Source organism: Physeter macrocephalus, chromosome 11 (assembly GCF_002837175.3).
Source record: "Physeter macrocephalus isolate SW-GA chromosome 11, ASM283717v5, whole genome shotgun sequence".
NCBI lineage: Eukaryota > Metazoa > Chordata > Mammalia > Artiodactyla > Physeteridae > Physeter > Physeter macrocephalus.
The window spans coordinates 41859911-41873384 of record NC_041224.1 but is presented as its reverse complement, the minus strand read 5'-3'; the positions used below and the strand labels follow the sequence as shown (position 1 = coordinate 41873384).

At 48.2% G+C, this 13474-nt stretch overlaps 1 protein-coding gene across 11 annotated transcripts in view; it reads right to left on the bottom strand.

Moving 5' to 3' along the window:
• Positions 1-2140: 2140 nt before the first annotated feature.
• The window catches only part of HOMER2 (homer scaffold protein 2), a 99596-nt gene continuing 88262 nt past the window's right edge, over positions 2141-13474 (bottom strand). For 7 of the 11 annotated variants that reach the window (XM_024117403.1, XM_055087902.1, XM_028494875.2 and 4 more), the window contains exons 6-9: positions 13210-13366; positions 11097-11207; positions 9833-9913; positions 7594-8488 (exon numbers count right to left, since the gene is read on the bottom strand). In XM_024117403.1, coding sequence (XP_023973171.1) covers positions 8300-8488; positions 9833-9913; positions 11097-11207; positions 13210-13366 — 538 coding nt within the window. In that variant the 3' untranslated portion in view covers positions 7594-8299. Of the gene's footprint in view, positions 3648-7593; positions 8489-9832; positions 9914-11096; positions 11208-13209; positions 13367-13474 lie in introns of those variants that run through there. The other 4 variants (XM_028494876.2, XM_028494877.2, XM_055087900.1 and 1 more) reach the window with 4 other exon arrangements.

The following is a 13474-nucleotide window of genomic DNA, read 5'->3' as shown; positions in this document are numbered from 1 at the left end:
CTAGAAAGAGGAGGGCATAACTTTAATATATAAATTCAAATATTAAGAATATCTCACACTAAGAGTCAAATTTGTACTTTTGGAGAAACACTAGAGGTATTCTCGCCAAGTAAAAAATATATATAAAGAAGAATGTACAATATCGGCACAATTTATACAGGTGTTATTTACCATTGTTCTAAAAGTGCTGGTCAGTGTGATAAGGAAGTGAAATAAGATTATTAAAAATATGGAGGTAAAGTTATCATCACGACTCAGAACTATTAACTACATGAAAAAGGCAAAAGAATTAACAATAACAGCAACAAAACTATTAAAACGAAAGGAAATTCAGTAATTGGCTAGCTACAAAATAAACAAATAACCAATTGCCAAGTCAAACAAACTAGTAAACAACAACAGAACTCTCTATGCAGAGTTAAGAAGAATGAGGTAGATTGATATGGTACTGACAGGAAGATGTCCAAGATCTATTGCCAAGTGAAAATATCATATGGTCAAAATGATAAAACATACTTTAGGAAAAGAAGATTTGAGGACTGTGAGTCCACTGTTGACTGTTTATCTTGGGGGCAGAGGGGTTTTAATTATGGGGGACTTTCAGTTTCCATATTATGTTTTTTCATAATGCTTCCATTTACACAGCTTTTGTTTAATATTTTAAATTAAAAAATCAATGGATTTAATTTTCTTTAAAACAAAAAGTAGTCATGTACCTTTATACTAACAATAAGCAGTTGGAAAATATAATGGACAAAAGAGCTCATTTACCATAGTAACCACAACTACAAAAAATTACCTGTACTAGAAAAAATATACTGAGGAACATAATACTTTATAAATTTACTGAAATGAAAGGTTAAATATTATGAAGATGTTAATTCTCTCTATAGTTACCAATAAATTTTACACAATCCAATTTCCAATTCTTCCAAATGCTACAAAATGATCCCGAATTTCTTTTGGAACCGTCAATATACAAAAAGTACTAGGACATTTTTGAAGACATTTAATTAATGGGGACATTTAGTCTAAATCTGAGATGATTAAACTATGTGGTACCAGTGACAGAATGTACACAATAAAAAGTTCAGAAGTACGCTTAAAGAAATATAAGGATTGAGGGCTTCCCTGGTGGCGCAGTGGTTAAGAATCCTCTTGCCAATGCAGGGGACACGGGTTCGAGCCCTGGCCTGGGAAGATCCCACATGCCACAGAGCAACTAAGCCCATGCGCCACAACTACTGAGCTTGTGCTCTAGAGCCCGTGAGCCACAACTACTTAAGCCTGTGCGCCTAGAGCCCGTGCTCCACAACAAGAGAAGCCACTGCAATGAGAAGCCTGCATACCGCAAGGAAGAGTAGCCCCTGCTCACCGCAACTAGAGAAAGCCTGCGTGCAGCAACGCAGCCAAAAATAAATAATTTTTTAAAAAAAGAAAAAGAAAATGCTTTCTAAAAAAAAAAAAGGAAAAAAAAAGAAATATAAGGATTGGGTATATAGTGAAAATGGGATTTTGTATCAGTAGAGAAAGGATAGATTTCCCAGTAAGTGATGTTGGGGTAATTTAGAAAATAAATTCCACATGGATCATAGATTTAACTGCTTAAACAAAACAATAAAAGTACAAGAATAAAATACTGGTGAAAATTCATACAACCTTGGAATCAGAATTGCAAAGATCTTCAAAAGCATGACAGCAAAGGCAACAACCATAAAGGAAAAGATAGATTTGACTAAAAAAAATTTTTTTTAAATCTAAGCCATACATGGAACTTTTTAAAAATAAATTTATTTATTTTATTTATTTATTTCTGGCTGTGTTGGGTCTTTGTTGCTGTGTGCGGGCTTTCTCTAGTTGCGGTGAGCAGGGGTTACTCTTCCCTGTGGTGTGCAGGCTTCTCATTGTGGTGGCTTCTCTTGTTGTGGAGCATGGGCTCTAGGTGTGTGGGCTTCAGTAGTTGTGGCACACAGGCTCAATAGTTGTGGCGCACGGGCTTAGCTGCTCCGCAGCATGTGGGATCTTCCCAGACCAGGGCTCGAACCTGTGTCCCCTGCATTGGCAGGCGGATTCTTAACCACTGCGCCACCAGGGAAGCCCCAAATACATGCAACTTTTAAAAAATAATATTTATAGGGAAAAAAAAAAAACTTCTTAGAAATCAATGAGACACACAAACACCTTGTGAGAAAATTGGCCAGAGAAGATGAATAGGTAAATGACAAAACAATATAGTCTAATAAATATGTTGGCTAGTGATGGTCACACTGTCATCAAATAAATACATATCAAAACTAGCCCCCCCAGTCCCCATGGGAACACCAGTGTGAAAGAGGGGAAGTGGACATTCTCACACATTGTTGGTGGGAGCATAATTTGGTATCATCTTTCTGGAAGGGAATTTGAGGCAAGATATATTAAAAGTCCCCAACATGTGCGTACCTTTTTGTTAGTCAGGATATGTTATGCTGCAGTAACAAAATAACCCTGACATCCCAATAGTGTAACACTTAAAGTTTATTCTTTATTCACAGTACACATCCACACAGGTGGGGAGCGGGGGTGTCATGACGGGAGAAGGGGAGCTCTCCACACAGTCACTCAGGGACCCAGGCTGACAAAGGCTCCAGCTGACATAGGCTCCAGCCCTGGGACATCACCACCTGTGGGGCAAGGCAACAGGAAGACTGGAGACCTGCACAGGGGCATCTCACAGTCTCAGCCTGGACGTTGCACATGTCACTTCTGCTCACACTTTATTGGCCAGCATTAGCACCAGGACCCTGAGTGACTATAGGGGCGGGTAAGTGGCATCTCCTGTGTGCCCAGGAGGGAGAGGAGGAGACGGAGCAGTGCTTGTAGCACCCATTACACTTTTGAGCCAGCAAGTCCAGTTTTAGAAAGTTATCCTAAGTAAATATTCTGAAAAGTTCATGAAGGTGTTAGAAGAAAGGATTTCCATCATATCCTTGAGTACAACAGTATAAAAGTGGAAACAAGTACCCAAGGTACAACCTACACAGATGTTAAAAATGATGCTGTTACATACTTACTGACATAGAAATATATTCACAATATAGTGTTAAAAGGGAAAAAAGCAAGTTATAAAACAGTATATGTATAATAATGTATAATATGATTGTATCCCATGAAAAAAGTAATAAAACAGCTATAGATGCATAGAAAAGAAGTCTGAAAAGATATATACCAAAATGTTAACAGTGGTTATAAACAGATGGTGCAATAACAGGTGACTTTTTTCGTTTCTTCTTACAAAAGTATATATTATTTATGTACCAAAAAGGCATTTGAAAAGGGAAAAGAAAAAAAACCCAGTATTCTTGGGAGAGTCCACTTATCCACCTCATGCTAATCGTTAAATTCTTACATTTGATGCAAGAAATGCCTAATTGTCTGTCACACCATAAGACATTGCTACAACAATTTATTTAAAGTCAGGATTTTATATTAAAAGTGGTCCATAGGGTAAGAACAGTGACACATTCCCCACAGCTGCATATCATCGGACCTGTCAGTCATCCGCCAAAATGTCCCACAGTCTGGACTCCACCGTGGTTTCTCTGGGCTCCTGGCAGGTGCACCTGGGGTCTGTGTGGCCTGGGGCAGGGGCCACTCTTCACAAGGCTCTGCATTCGTCAAAGAGAGTAGGGCACTGTACAATTCCGCTCAAAACAAAAGACCCACAAGCTCTTCTTCTCAAAGATGGATTCCAGAACATATAACATCACCGCCAGGATTATTAAAGACTCCTCTTAGCTATACATATATTTTTAAATCGAAAACCCTTCTTTGTCGTTTCTCCTGCTTCCCCCTGCTGCTTCCTCCCCCAACACACACACACACACACACACACACACACACTCCAAAGTTCACTAGACCATATCATCTGGCTGCCAAATTCTTACCATAATCACCTTCCTGGCTGGTGTTTAAAGAGGAACTGGAAAAACCCACATTCTTGAGATAGGTGTATGAAAAAGACACGTAAAACAACACACATTTCTATACAGGATTCCCTCTCCATGCCGTCACCCCCACCATTCCAAGAATATATATTTATTTTGGGGAAACTATGTATGCAGAAATTGGAATTCTTTTAAACCATGCATGTCACTTAAGAATATATACGGATGCTGATTTGCAGACTTCTAGTTTAAATCGTCAGTGCTTCAAAATCCAGTGATCTTTCGAGTGAATAAAAGAACCATAGCTTTTAGATGGACACATGGCACAAAGAGCCACTTTCAGCGATGAGCAAAATGCAGCGGCTGGCTCTGTCTTAAAGGGCAGCCTCTGTCAAGCGCCTCTGCTAAGTCCCATCCCGGCTGCCTGCCTTCTAAGGGCGCACCTGGCCACACCTGACGTCCCTGGCACACCCTGTGGTTGGCTTTGGCTCTCACCCAAAGTTGCCCCCGATTTCTATAGAAAAGGAGTCCTTTTACAACAGGCCAATCGTGACGCCTCTGAGTAGCACTATATCCCACCCTTTATTTGATATTTTATGTCAAATGTAGTACACACTGGCCAGGCGTTAGCCAACCACCGTCCAGGCTGTGCCCATGGGCCGCCCAAGTCTAGAGATGTCCATGAGGAGACTGCAGGATGGAGACCAACTGCCCGCTGTGGACAGTCCTCCTGGGGGCCGGTCAGGTGCCACTCAACCTGCTCTAGCCACTGGCTGGTCTGCTCCCTCCCCAGTGCTGGCTCCTGTCTGGGAAGGGGCTGGGTAGTGATGGGTAATCCCCCCACACCCCACCTGTCCCGCCATCACTCTGTTTACTGCTCTGCCATTTGGGGGCCTCCTGCTTGTTTTGAACAAACTGCTTTGCCTCCACGAAAGCCATCAACGAAGAACTCAAAATGTGTCTCATTGCTCTGGCCTCTCAAAGCACCAAGATCATTTTAACCAACAATCTCTTGGAAAGATCCCTACAAAAGCAGAATCATTCAAAAGTGGAACTTACTGCCGTAATGAATGTAAATGTAATTCTGATTCACTCATTTATAAGTTGTCATTTGCTGGGGACATATGTTAAAACAGTATAACTGCAATGTGCTCTTATCAGGACACAAGAGAGTTTTTTTTTCTTGGCACCCAAAGGTCACTAAAGGGAGAAGAGAGCATGACTCGTAGAAAGACACTGGACCAGGGTTCAGGAGACCCAGATGCAGCCCATGCTGCTGCTTACTAGCTGGGTGACTCAGGGTGAGTCACCCGTCTCTGCTTCCTCTGCAAAACGGGGAATGATCTCTGACCCGCTCTCTCACCCAGCTGAGGTCTAAAGTGACGGCATGCACGGGAGCGTGGAAGGGAGGGAGTGTACAAGTTCTGGGTCTCATGTGGACGCTGGCTCTCTTTCAAGGCCTGACCACACTGTCCCAGCCTGTCACTCAGGTGGTTTTCTATCCCCGAGGCACTAGGAAGACTTAATCTCCCCTTTGCTGCTCTCAACTGTATCAAGCACCCAGTGGGTCTTTACTTGGAATGAAAATTATTTTTAAGGATCATTATGGTTAAAGGATTCCAAATTTTACATTGCTTTTTTTAGGCCCCAGGTTTCACAGATGCAGAGGAAAAAAAAATAAGCTAATTGAGGTTCAGGCAGCCAGTCTTGGAAATGTCAAATCAGGAGACATCACTTGGAAACAAAGACGCAGTCCTAGCTCTAAATCCTCCAGCAGCATGACGGGGCTGGGGTGTTTGTGAGGCAAGGGTTATGCCCTGCCTGCACTTGGCTTCAGATCACGACAACCAAAGGGCATCAGTGCTGAGACTGGAGCTGGACGTCCTAACAAATGAGGGCCTGGCTCAAGGGAAACTGGGATGAATTCAGCGGGTCATTCTCCTTATATCCCGAGGCTGTTAGGGCTAGCCTCTCGACAGACTGTCTAGGTTGTTCCCAGGCCTTTTTTTTTTTTTTTTTTTTTTTTTTTAAGGAAAGTAACTGAAGAAACATTAAGACCTTTAGAGAAAGGCAGAAGGGACCGAAAGTCCAGCGCTTTTGTAAAGGGTGCTTTCCCTGCTGAGCCACTTAGCTTCTCCTTTAGAGGAGCCCCGACTGCTCTTAGCTCCTGGGCTGCACGGTGTAAAGCTGGCTGGGGCCGCATAGTGTGGGGCTCTCAGATCCTCACCTACTGCCTACAAGGGCTCACCAAACTCTTCCAAGGTCGGTGAGCGGGGGTCATGGGTCTCAACTGCACAGGGACACAACAGCCCACCGTGGTAATGGCTCTACTGCTGCCACCGGTTTCTACAGTCGCTGCCCGGAATGTGCAAGTGGCTTTGGCAACTCTATCCTCCGATGAATACGTCACCTGAGCGTGCTCCAGTCAGTCAAGACGGCTCCTTCTGGATGAATAAGCTGCCTCATAGACAGGGCTGGTGGGCATCAGAAGACCCAAGCTGAGGTTTCAGAATCCCAGTGTCTGCTGCTCCTGAGCAGGTGGACTGGCCTAGCCTGAGAAGAATCCTCTTTAGCCCACTGCTGGGCCACAAGGCCAACTCACGGCCAGCCCAGCTCTCTGATCTCCAGGTCAGCAGAGCTGCTACCACTGTCCTGAGAGCCATCTGGAGCTCCAGGGAAAGGGCAGGGCCAGCAGCGCCCAGTCACAAATCGGCAGGAGGGCTGACCACGCTTTCCATTTCCATCTGCCACCAGCCCAGTGAACTCCACCAGAGCTGCCCCACTCAGCCTGCGGGTCTCCCCTACATGTCCTGGTGCTTTCCCCATCCCAGATAAGACCTTCCCTGCTCAGGGAGATGGTCTCAGCTACACGAAAGAGAGCGGTAGGGCTTGTAAAGTCACCCTGGGGCCCGGGTCACATCCGTGTGTACCCTACCCACCTCCTCAGGCTATTTTATTGTTTATCTAAACAATTCAGCAGGGAGCAATTCTAACTTGTGAGAAAATCCTTCTAGAGGGGGAAGTTCTCTTAGTGGTTCTCAAAGCAGGTAAGGGGGCAGCAAAGCCTCCCCCTCCTTCAAAGGGATTTAGAAAGGCCGACGGCCAGGGATTCAGACCATCTTGCCATGCATGGGGCAAATGAAATGTCCAGTGGCCCCACTGAGAAACACAGTAAGAGAGGAGGGGTCCATGGCTCTGGTCCCTTCCTTAGCAGGAACAGGGGAAGGCAGACCTGGGCAGAACTCCTCTAAGGCCAAGGCTCAGCCACTTTGAGCCCACTCTCTCCCTCATGGGCCTGTGTGATTTCTTTTTCAATTGTCTAAACCCAACAGAGGATCCCACCCTAGATCCCAAGCCCTGGGCAGCCCCTATACCAGGGACAGTCAGTGGTCCTAGAATCCCTAGGCCACAGGCCTCACTCCTGGAAAGGAAGGGTGGTCTCAGTGTCAGAGGCCCCCAGGGGCAGAGCACCATGGATGGGCTGCTGGGAGTGGGGGGAGCCTCAGACCAGCTCCTGCTGCTTCCACCGCCACCCTCCCGGCCCCAGGGCCACCTGAGCCAACCCACGAGTCTGTCCACAAAAAACCTCATAACGACCCAGTGCACCAGGACGGTGGACTGTCCAACAGGGGCTTGATGGGGGATGTGATGAAAACACTAAATTCTGTTTATACATTTAATTGAACAAATATTTATTAAGCACCTACTTTGTGCCAGGCACTGTGCTAGGCACCCTCGCTGCGTGCTATCCCCACAGCACAGTAACCTGCTCAGAAATTAAAACCAAGAAAAGGAACATTGTCGCAACCCTACAAACTGGGGGCGGGTGGAAGTGGGCGGAGTGGATGCAGGCGATTCCCCTGCCAGAAAACGCCTCCACCAGAAGCGTGTTTTCTCTCTTGGGACAAGTCTCTACTAAGTGGTTGCTTTAAAGCATCTCTGTATATACTGAGAGGAAAGCTGCTATCACTACGCCCCACGCATTGGTGCCTGGTGGACATTCGAATACTCTGAACGCTACTCAAAAAAAGAGTTGGAAAGGGTATTCATTCTTGAATTAGAAAATACTTTTTTTTCCAGTTCATATGGTTGCAACAGCCCTTAAGAAAGATATAAACATCCCTGCCCTGACTGCGTAAAACGTTTAAGGTAGACCTAGTTCTGGATTCCTGAGTCAGAATCGTCCAGTTGTCCATGACCTCGCAAGGCCAGAGAAGCAAAGGGGAGGTTTCTATTCTGGAGAGGAGAGAGTGGACGGCACCCCTGGTTTGGAAACATGACAAACCGCGCCTGCATTTACAGAAGCCACGTGAACAGGAGGATGTCCTAGTGCTACTCCGTGTCACACATACCCTGGGGACTCACGCGCAGCCCTAGTTGTCGGCGCCCAGCTTAGAGAGGCCCCGGCGGAAGTCGTGCAGGTCATCGATCTTCCCGTCCAGCACCTCCAAGAAGCTCTTCAGCTCCACCTTCAGGTGGCGCTGGCGGTACCTGCTCTCCTCGATGTCCGTCTTCAGGGAGCGCACTTTGTCTTCCAGGTTCTGATTGTCTCTCTCTGCCGTCTGAAGCAAAGCGAGAGAGAAAGAAGGGTCTGGGGACAGAGCGGGAGGAACCCCGCTGAGACCTGCGACAGCCAGACTGTCCGTCCCCCTCAGGCGGGCCTGCCTCCCTGGAGGTGTTACGTGTCCTGCCCCCAACCCCCTGGCATCAGGTGTGTGCCCCTCCTTCCTGCTGTTCTCTGGCAGAGGTGCCAACGGCCAGCATCTCGCCTTAAAACAGTGCCCCCACAGAGGACACAGAACTCAGCATCCTGCCCAAGGGAGCCTGGTGCTAAGTGATGCGTTCACAAAGTGCCCAGCAGAGGAAGCCTGAAATCCCAGCACATGAGGTTTTCATGCGGTGGTCAAGCCCAGGGTGGTCAGCAGAGGCCCCCTTTGGGTTCCATTCTGGGAGAGAGTGAGAAATAACACAAATGGAAGAGTCACTTGTTTCTCCCGGTTCCACTGAGAAGGCGAGGCCTCCTCGGCCCCAGGCCAGCCTCTGGCCGTCAGCAAGGGAGGACTGGCCGTGCCAGACACAGGGACAGTGGGTCTGTGCTCTGTCTGTCCTGTGGTGTTGCCATGGAGACGTTCAAGCTCCCAATGGCGGGACCGCTGTGAGTCCAAATAAGAGCTTTCATCTTACGGGCATAAAATGAGAATTTCTGAATGGGTGTACAAGAACCAGTTACTAATACCAAGGTTGTGTACCTGAACAAAGTGCTCTCGAAGTGAGCAGAACCTCGGAGGTGAAGGAGGACCTGAAAATGCTACTTCAGAAATGGAGCTGGTGGATCAGAAATCTGAAGCCAGCGGAGGGGGCGGGGGGGGCGGGGGGGGGGCCTGTCCAAGGTCGTGTCCAAGGTCACTGGCTGGGGAGGTGCAATAGCCCCTGGGTCTTAGGCTCTCAGCCCTCCTTTCCGTCCCCTGCTCCGCACCCTTCTGTGGTTCTGTAGGGACTTGGAGGGGGCGGGGGGGGGGGGGGGGGGCCTGTCCAAGGTCGTGTCCAAGGTCACTGGCTGGGGAGGTGCAATAGCCCCTGGGTCTTAGGCTCTCAGCCCTCCTTTCCGTCCCCTGCTCCGCACCCTTCTGTGGTTCTGTAGGGACTTCTGTGGGCAGGAAACAGTCACCTACACTATGGTTATGCACAGGACACCTTCGTATAAGTGGAAAAAACGGAAGACAAACACTGCTGTGTCTGCACCCGGGAGCAAAGCTGGCATCTGGCATGTAGTTACGCTGGCTTTTTAGGAATACAAAGTCTCTCTTCTTTACCAAGCCAGGCGTGAAAGGGAGGCCTCGGAGAAATGGGTAACACAGTGGATGCCTTCTCATCTGAGCCCAGGTGGACGTGCTCCCCGCCCTTACCTCTAACTTCTCAGAGACGTATTCACACTCTGACATGAGCTGAGGTATGATTTCACTTTGTTTTCGGAGGTCTATCAACTCCTACAGGAGACAGAAATTGGAAAAAGAATGTGAAAGCAAGTCAGATAAAATGTATTCTTGAAAATCCCCAACTCGTGCATACAATAATGGAAGCAGCTTTTGGAACCTGTGTTGTCTGCGTAAATAATAATGGCGATGATGTTATACTTAACACACATGAGGTAATTCTAAAGGCTGAGTATGTTCCATGAATTAATGCATGAAGGCTGTACACCACCATGAAAAGAGAAGTATGATTCCTGTTTCGTAGATGGGGAAACCAAGGCTGAGAGAGGATTGGTAACTTGCCCATGGTCTCCACCCTCTGTATACAGTAAGTCCCCTACATATGAACCTTCAAGTTGCGAACTTTCAAAGATGCAAATGTGCGTTCACATGTCCAATCACGTAAGTCAGTTCACGTGTCTGGCGTACATTGTCACATGCATGCATCCTCTACAAGTGGTTGTGCGTTTGTGTACTTTACTGTACAGTACTGTATAGAGTACAGTACTATAATATCTTTATTTCATGCCCAGGATGTCCGGAAGCAAGTGTAAAAGCAGCAGTGATGTAGCTGGTACTACTGTACTTTTCAAAGTACTGTACTGCAAGGTTAAAAATGTTTTCTTTGGTTTTTGTGTCTGTTTTTTATGTATTATTTGTGTGAAAAGTATGATAAACCTATTACAGTACAGTAGGATACAGCCGATTGTGTTAGTTGCATACCTAGGCTAACTTTGTTGGACTTAACGAACAAACTGGACTTACAAGTGCACTCTTGGAATGGAACTCATTCGTGGGTAGGGGACTTGCTGTACTTAGCTGTCCTGTCCCCCAGAAAATAAATGACTGTGTGACAGGGGGTTCTCTCTGCATTAATTTGACAGCAGAACACAACTTCTGATAAAAGACCACCTACGAAAGTTTCCGAGTGCTTTTGTAAATGTTCAGCTCCCTCTTGGATCTGAGTGACTGACTATAGAATAAGTACAACAAGGAGGCTGCAGAGGGTAACGGTCAGGCCTTTGCTCTGGACTATCTGTGCCTTGGTGTAACTTTTGGCTCTGTCTCTGTGCTGAGGTCCGGGCAGCTGCCAGGGCCGGTCACATGCCCCACAGCTGCCTGCCGTGTCCTTGGGTGGAGATCACCTGCCAAGGCCCAGGGGACACCGAGCAGCACCGCTCAGAGCCCCACTACCCACCGTCTCCTTTTCTCGGAGTTCCAACTCCAGCTCCTCAATTCTTCTCTTCAACTGGGTATTCTTCTCCTTCTCTCTGTTTATCTCGCTGCACTGCTCTTCCAGCTCATCAATCTTTAATTAATATCACATGTTAAAGCAAGGATGCCAGTTTACTTTAGTCATTAAACAAAAGATCACCACAGCTCTTTTAAAGAAAACCATAAATTAACCCACTTATAAATTTTTCCTTGTGGCTACAAACAAACTCCACAGGGCTCCCCCTGGGCTGTTTGCTCCTGCCGGCACAGGATGCCCTCATTTAATACCAACAAAGCCACAGAAGTCACAAAACCTGGCTTCAGTATGCTCTGGGTCTCTGGTTTTCTCTCACAGTCACAGGACGGTAGTTTTAGGTTTGCTTTAAGGATCTGTCACAAGTCGGGGCCAGACGTCCCATGAATCTATCTGCTTCTTCGCAGAATGACTGTCACATCATTTTAATCATGCCCTGAATGATTCTGTTGCATTTCAAGGGGTTAAGCGAGCAGGGTAGAGAACCGAGCAACTCTGTGGGGCAGTGGCTACCAACTGGGACTCGATGACATTTCAAACGTTTTAAATCAAGATGACCTTTCTCCACTGATGAACGCAGAAGGGCCCTGGCCCGTGGGCCTCTTCCTGGAGAGATGACAAGTGCAGGCTGAGGTATATCCCCAGAGTGCATCTTTCTCTCCTTGACAAGCCTGACACCTCTGACACTGGGCATTTCCCAGGGGCCAAAGCATGGGTGCAGAGTGGACGGCAGGGGTGTAACCAGCAAGTAACACAAGAGCACCACGTGGATGGGGTTCCCCACAAGCAAGCAGCGGCAGTCCTCAGGGTGCAGGGCACTAGGTGGTCAACATGAGGACAATTCTCAGAGGTGACCTGCACCAGCCCTCAGGATCTGAACCTCCAGCCACAGGAGCCGCCGGAGATCCCACCAACGTCCACATCCCGCCCTGGGAATCAAGTTCCCAGTGCTTCCCACCCAGGGAGCAGGTTCCACTGTACGCGCTTCCTCCACGCCCCGCCCCGCCGCACGGCTCTATGGTTCTTACACTCAGACGCGAAGCGAGAAATTCAGCTCTTCGCTTGGAAAAAGAAAGAAAGGGCGATCAATCCCTCTGGCAGGCAGATCAGCCCAGCCTCAGAAGGGAAGGTGCAGAGTCAGCAGTTGGCCTGCGCCCCTCACCATCAGCACTTTATGAAAAAAACGACACGAGGCAGTTTCACATGCCACCTGCTCCGAAGTAAGAAATAGAGGAGTGGTTTCCTGGGGCTCCACTCAGGACGGGTGGGCGGGTTATAAACGGGGGCCAAGGGGAGCGAGTACCAAACTCAAGGCGACCCGTACCCTGAAATCCTGCATTTACGGAGCAGACTGTGTTCACCGACTGTGGGATAAAAGTGCTGACCAGCAAAACAGCACAGCAACCCCAGGACCTCACCTGGGGACCCTAAAACAACCGCATCAATTCAGCCCAACTCCAGAGCATGAGCGACTAATTACAGGGAAGGGCGTGGGTGAATTCTGAAAAAAATCAAAAAGCTCCGATGTCAGGGTAGGAGGGTAGAGGGCACACGAGGGCCGTCCGCATCCGCCCACCTCACACGTCAAGGGCCGTATTCCTTTCCTTGCTGCCTATCTCACATTTTTAGAAAGAGCGGTTTGCAGGGAAACACGGTTTCTGAGCAATCACGCCTCACCAGCTCCTGAATCTATTTTCTTCACTCACCCTCTGGATACCTTTTCTCTACCGAAGATCACGGAACCACAGAAAATGCCAGAGGGAGGCCACCCACAAAAGGCCAACCCACAGCTCGCGTCAGAGGGTGATCTTTGCGAGAGACAAAGCTGCAATCTCCCATTGATTTCTCTTCTCCTTTGCGACTGCAATTTTAAAACTTGGTTCAGGAAAGGTAATCAGTCAGTTCTGTACCTAGTAGCGTTCCCACTAAGGCAGGCAGGGAGGCGGAGGGGAGGACAAAGGGAGAAGCAGCGGGTTTTCCTCCTGCCCCTGGGACATGGGACCGAGGCCCAAGTGGGAGGCAGTGGGGAGAGGAAGGTCACGGCCACCCTGGCCCTCCCCACCTTGTTCCGGAGCCGGTCATTCTCGTCGCGGCAGAGGGTGAACTGCCTCTTCCACTGCTCCACGCTGGCCGCCGAGTCCTGCAGTGCCGTGGTCAGCCGGGCGTTGCTCTCCCGCAGGGTCTGCAGCTCGATCTCCCATTTCTTCACGTTGGCGGCGCTGCAGGGCGGGGGCCAGGCGGTGACCGGGAGGGTGGGCGCCGTCCACCCGGCTGCCCTGGGGAGGGGGGACCCGGCCACCCCCTCAGCCCATGCCTTGGGGCCACAC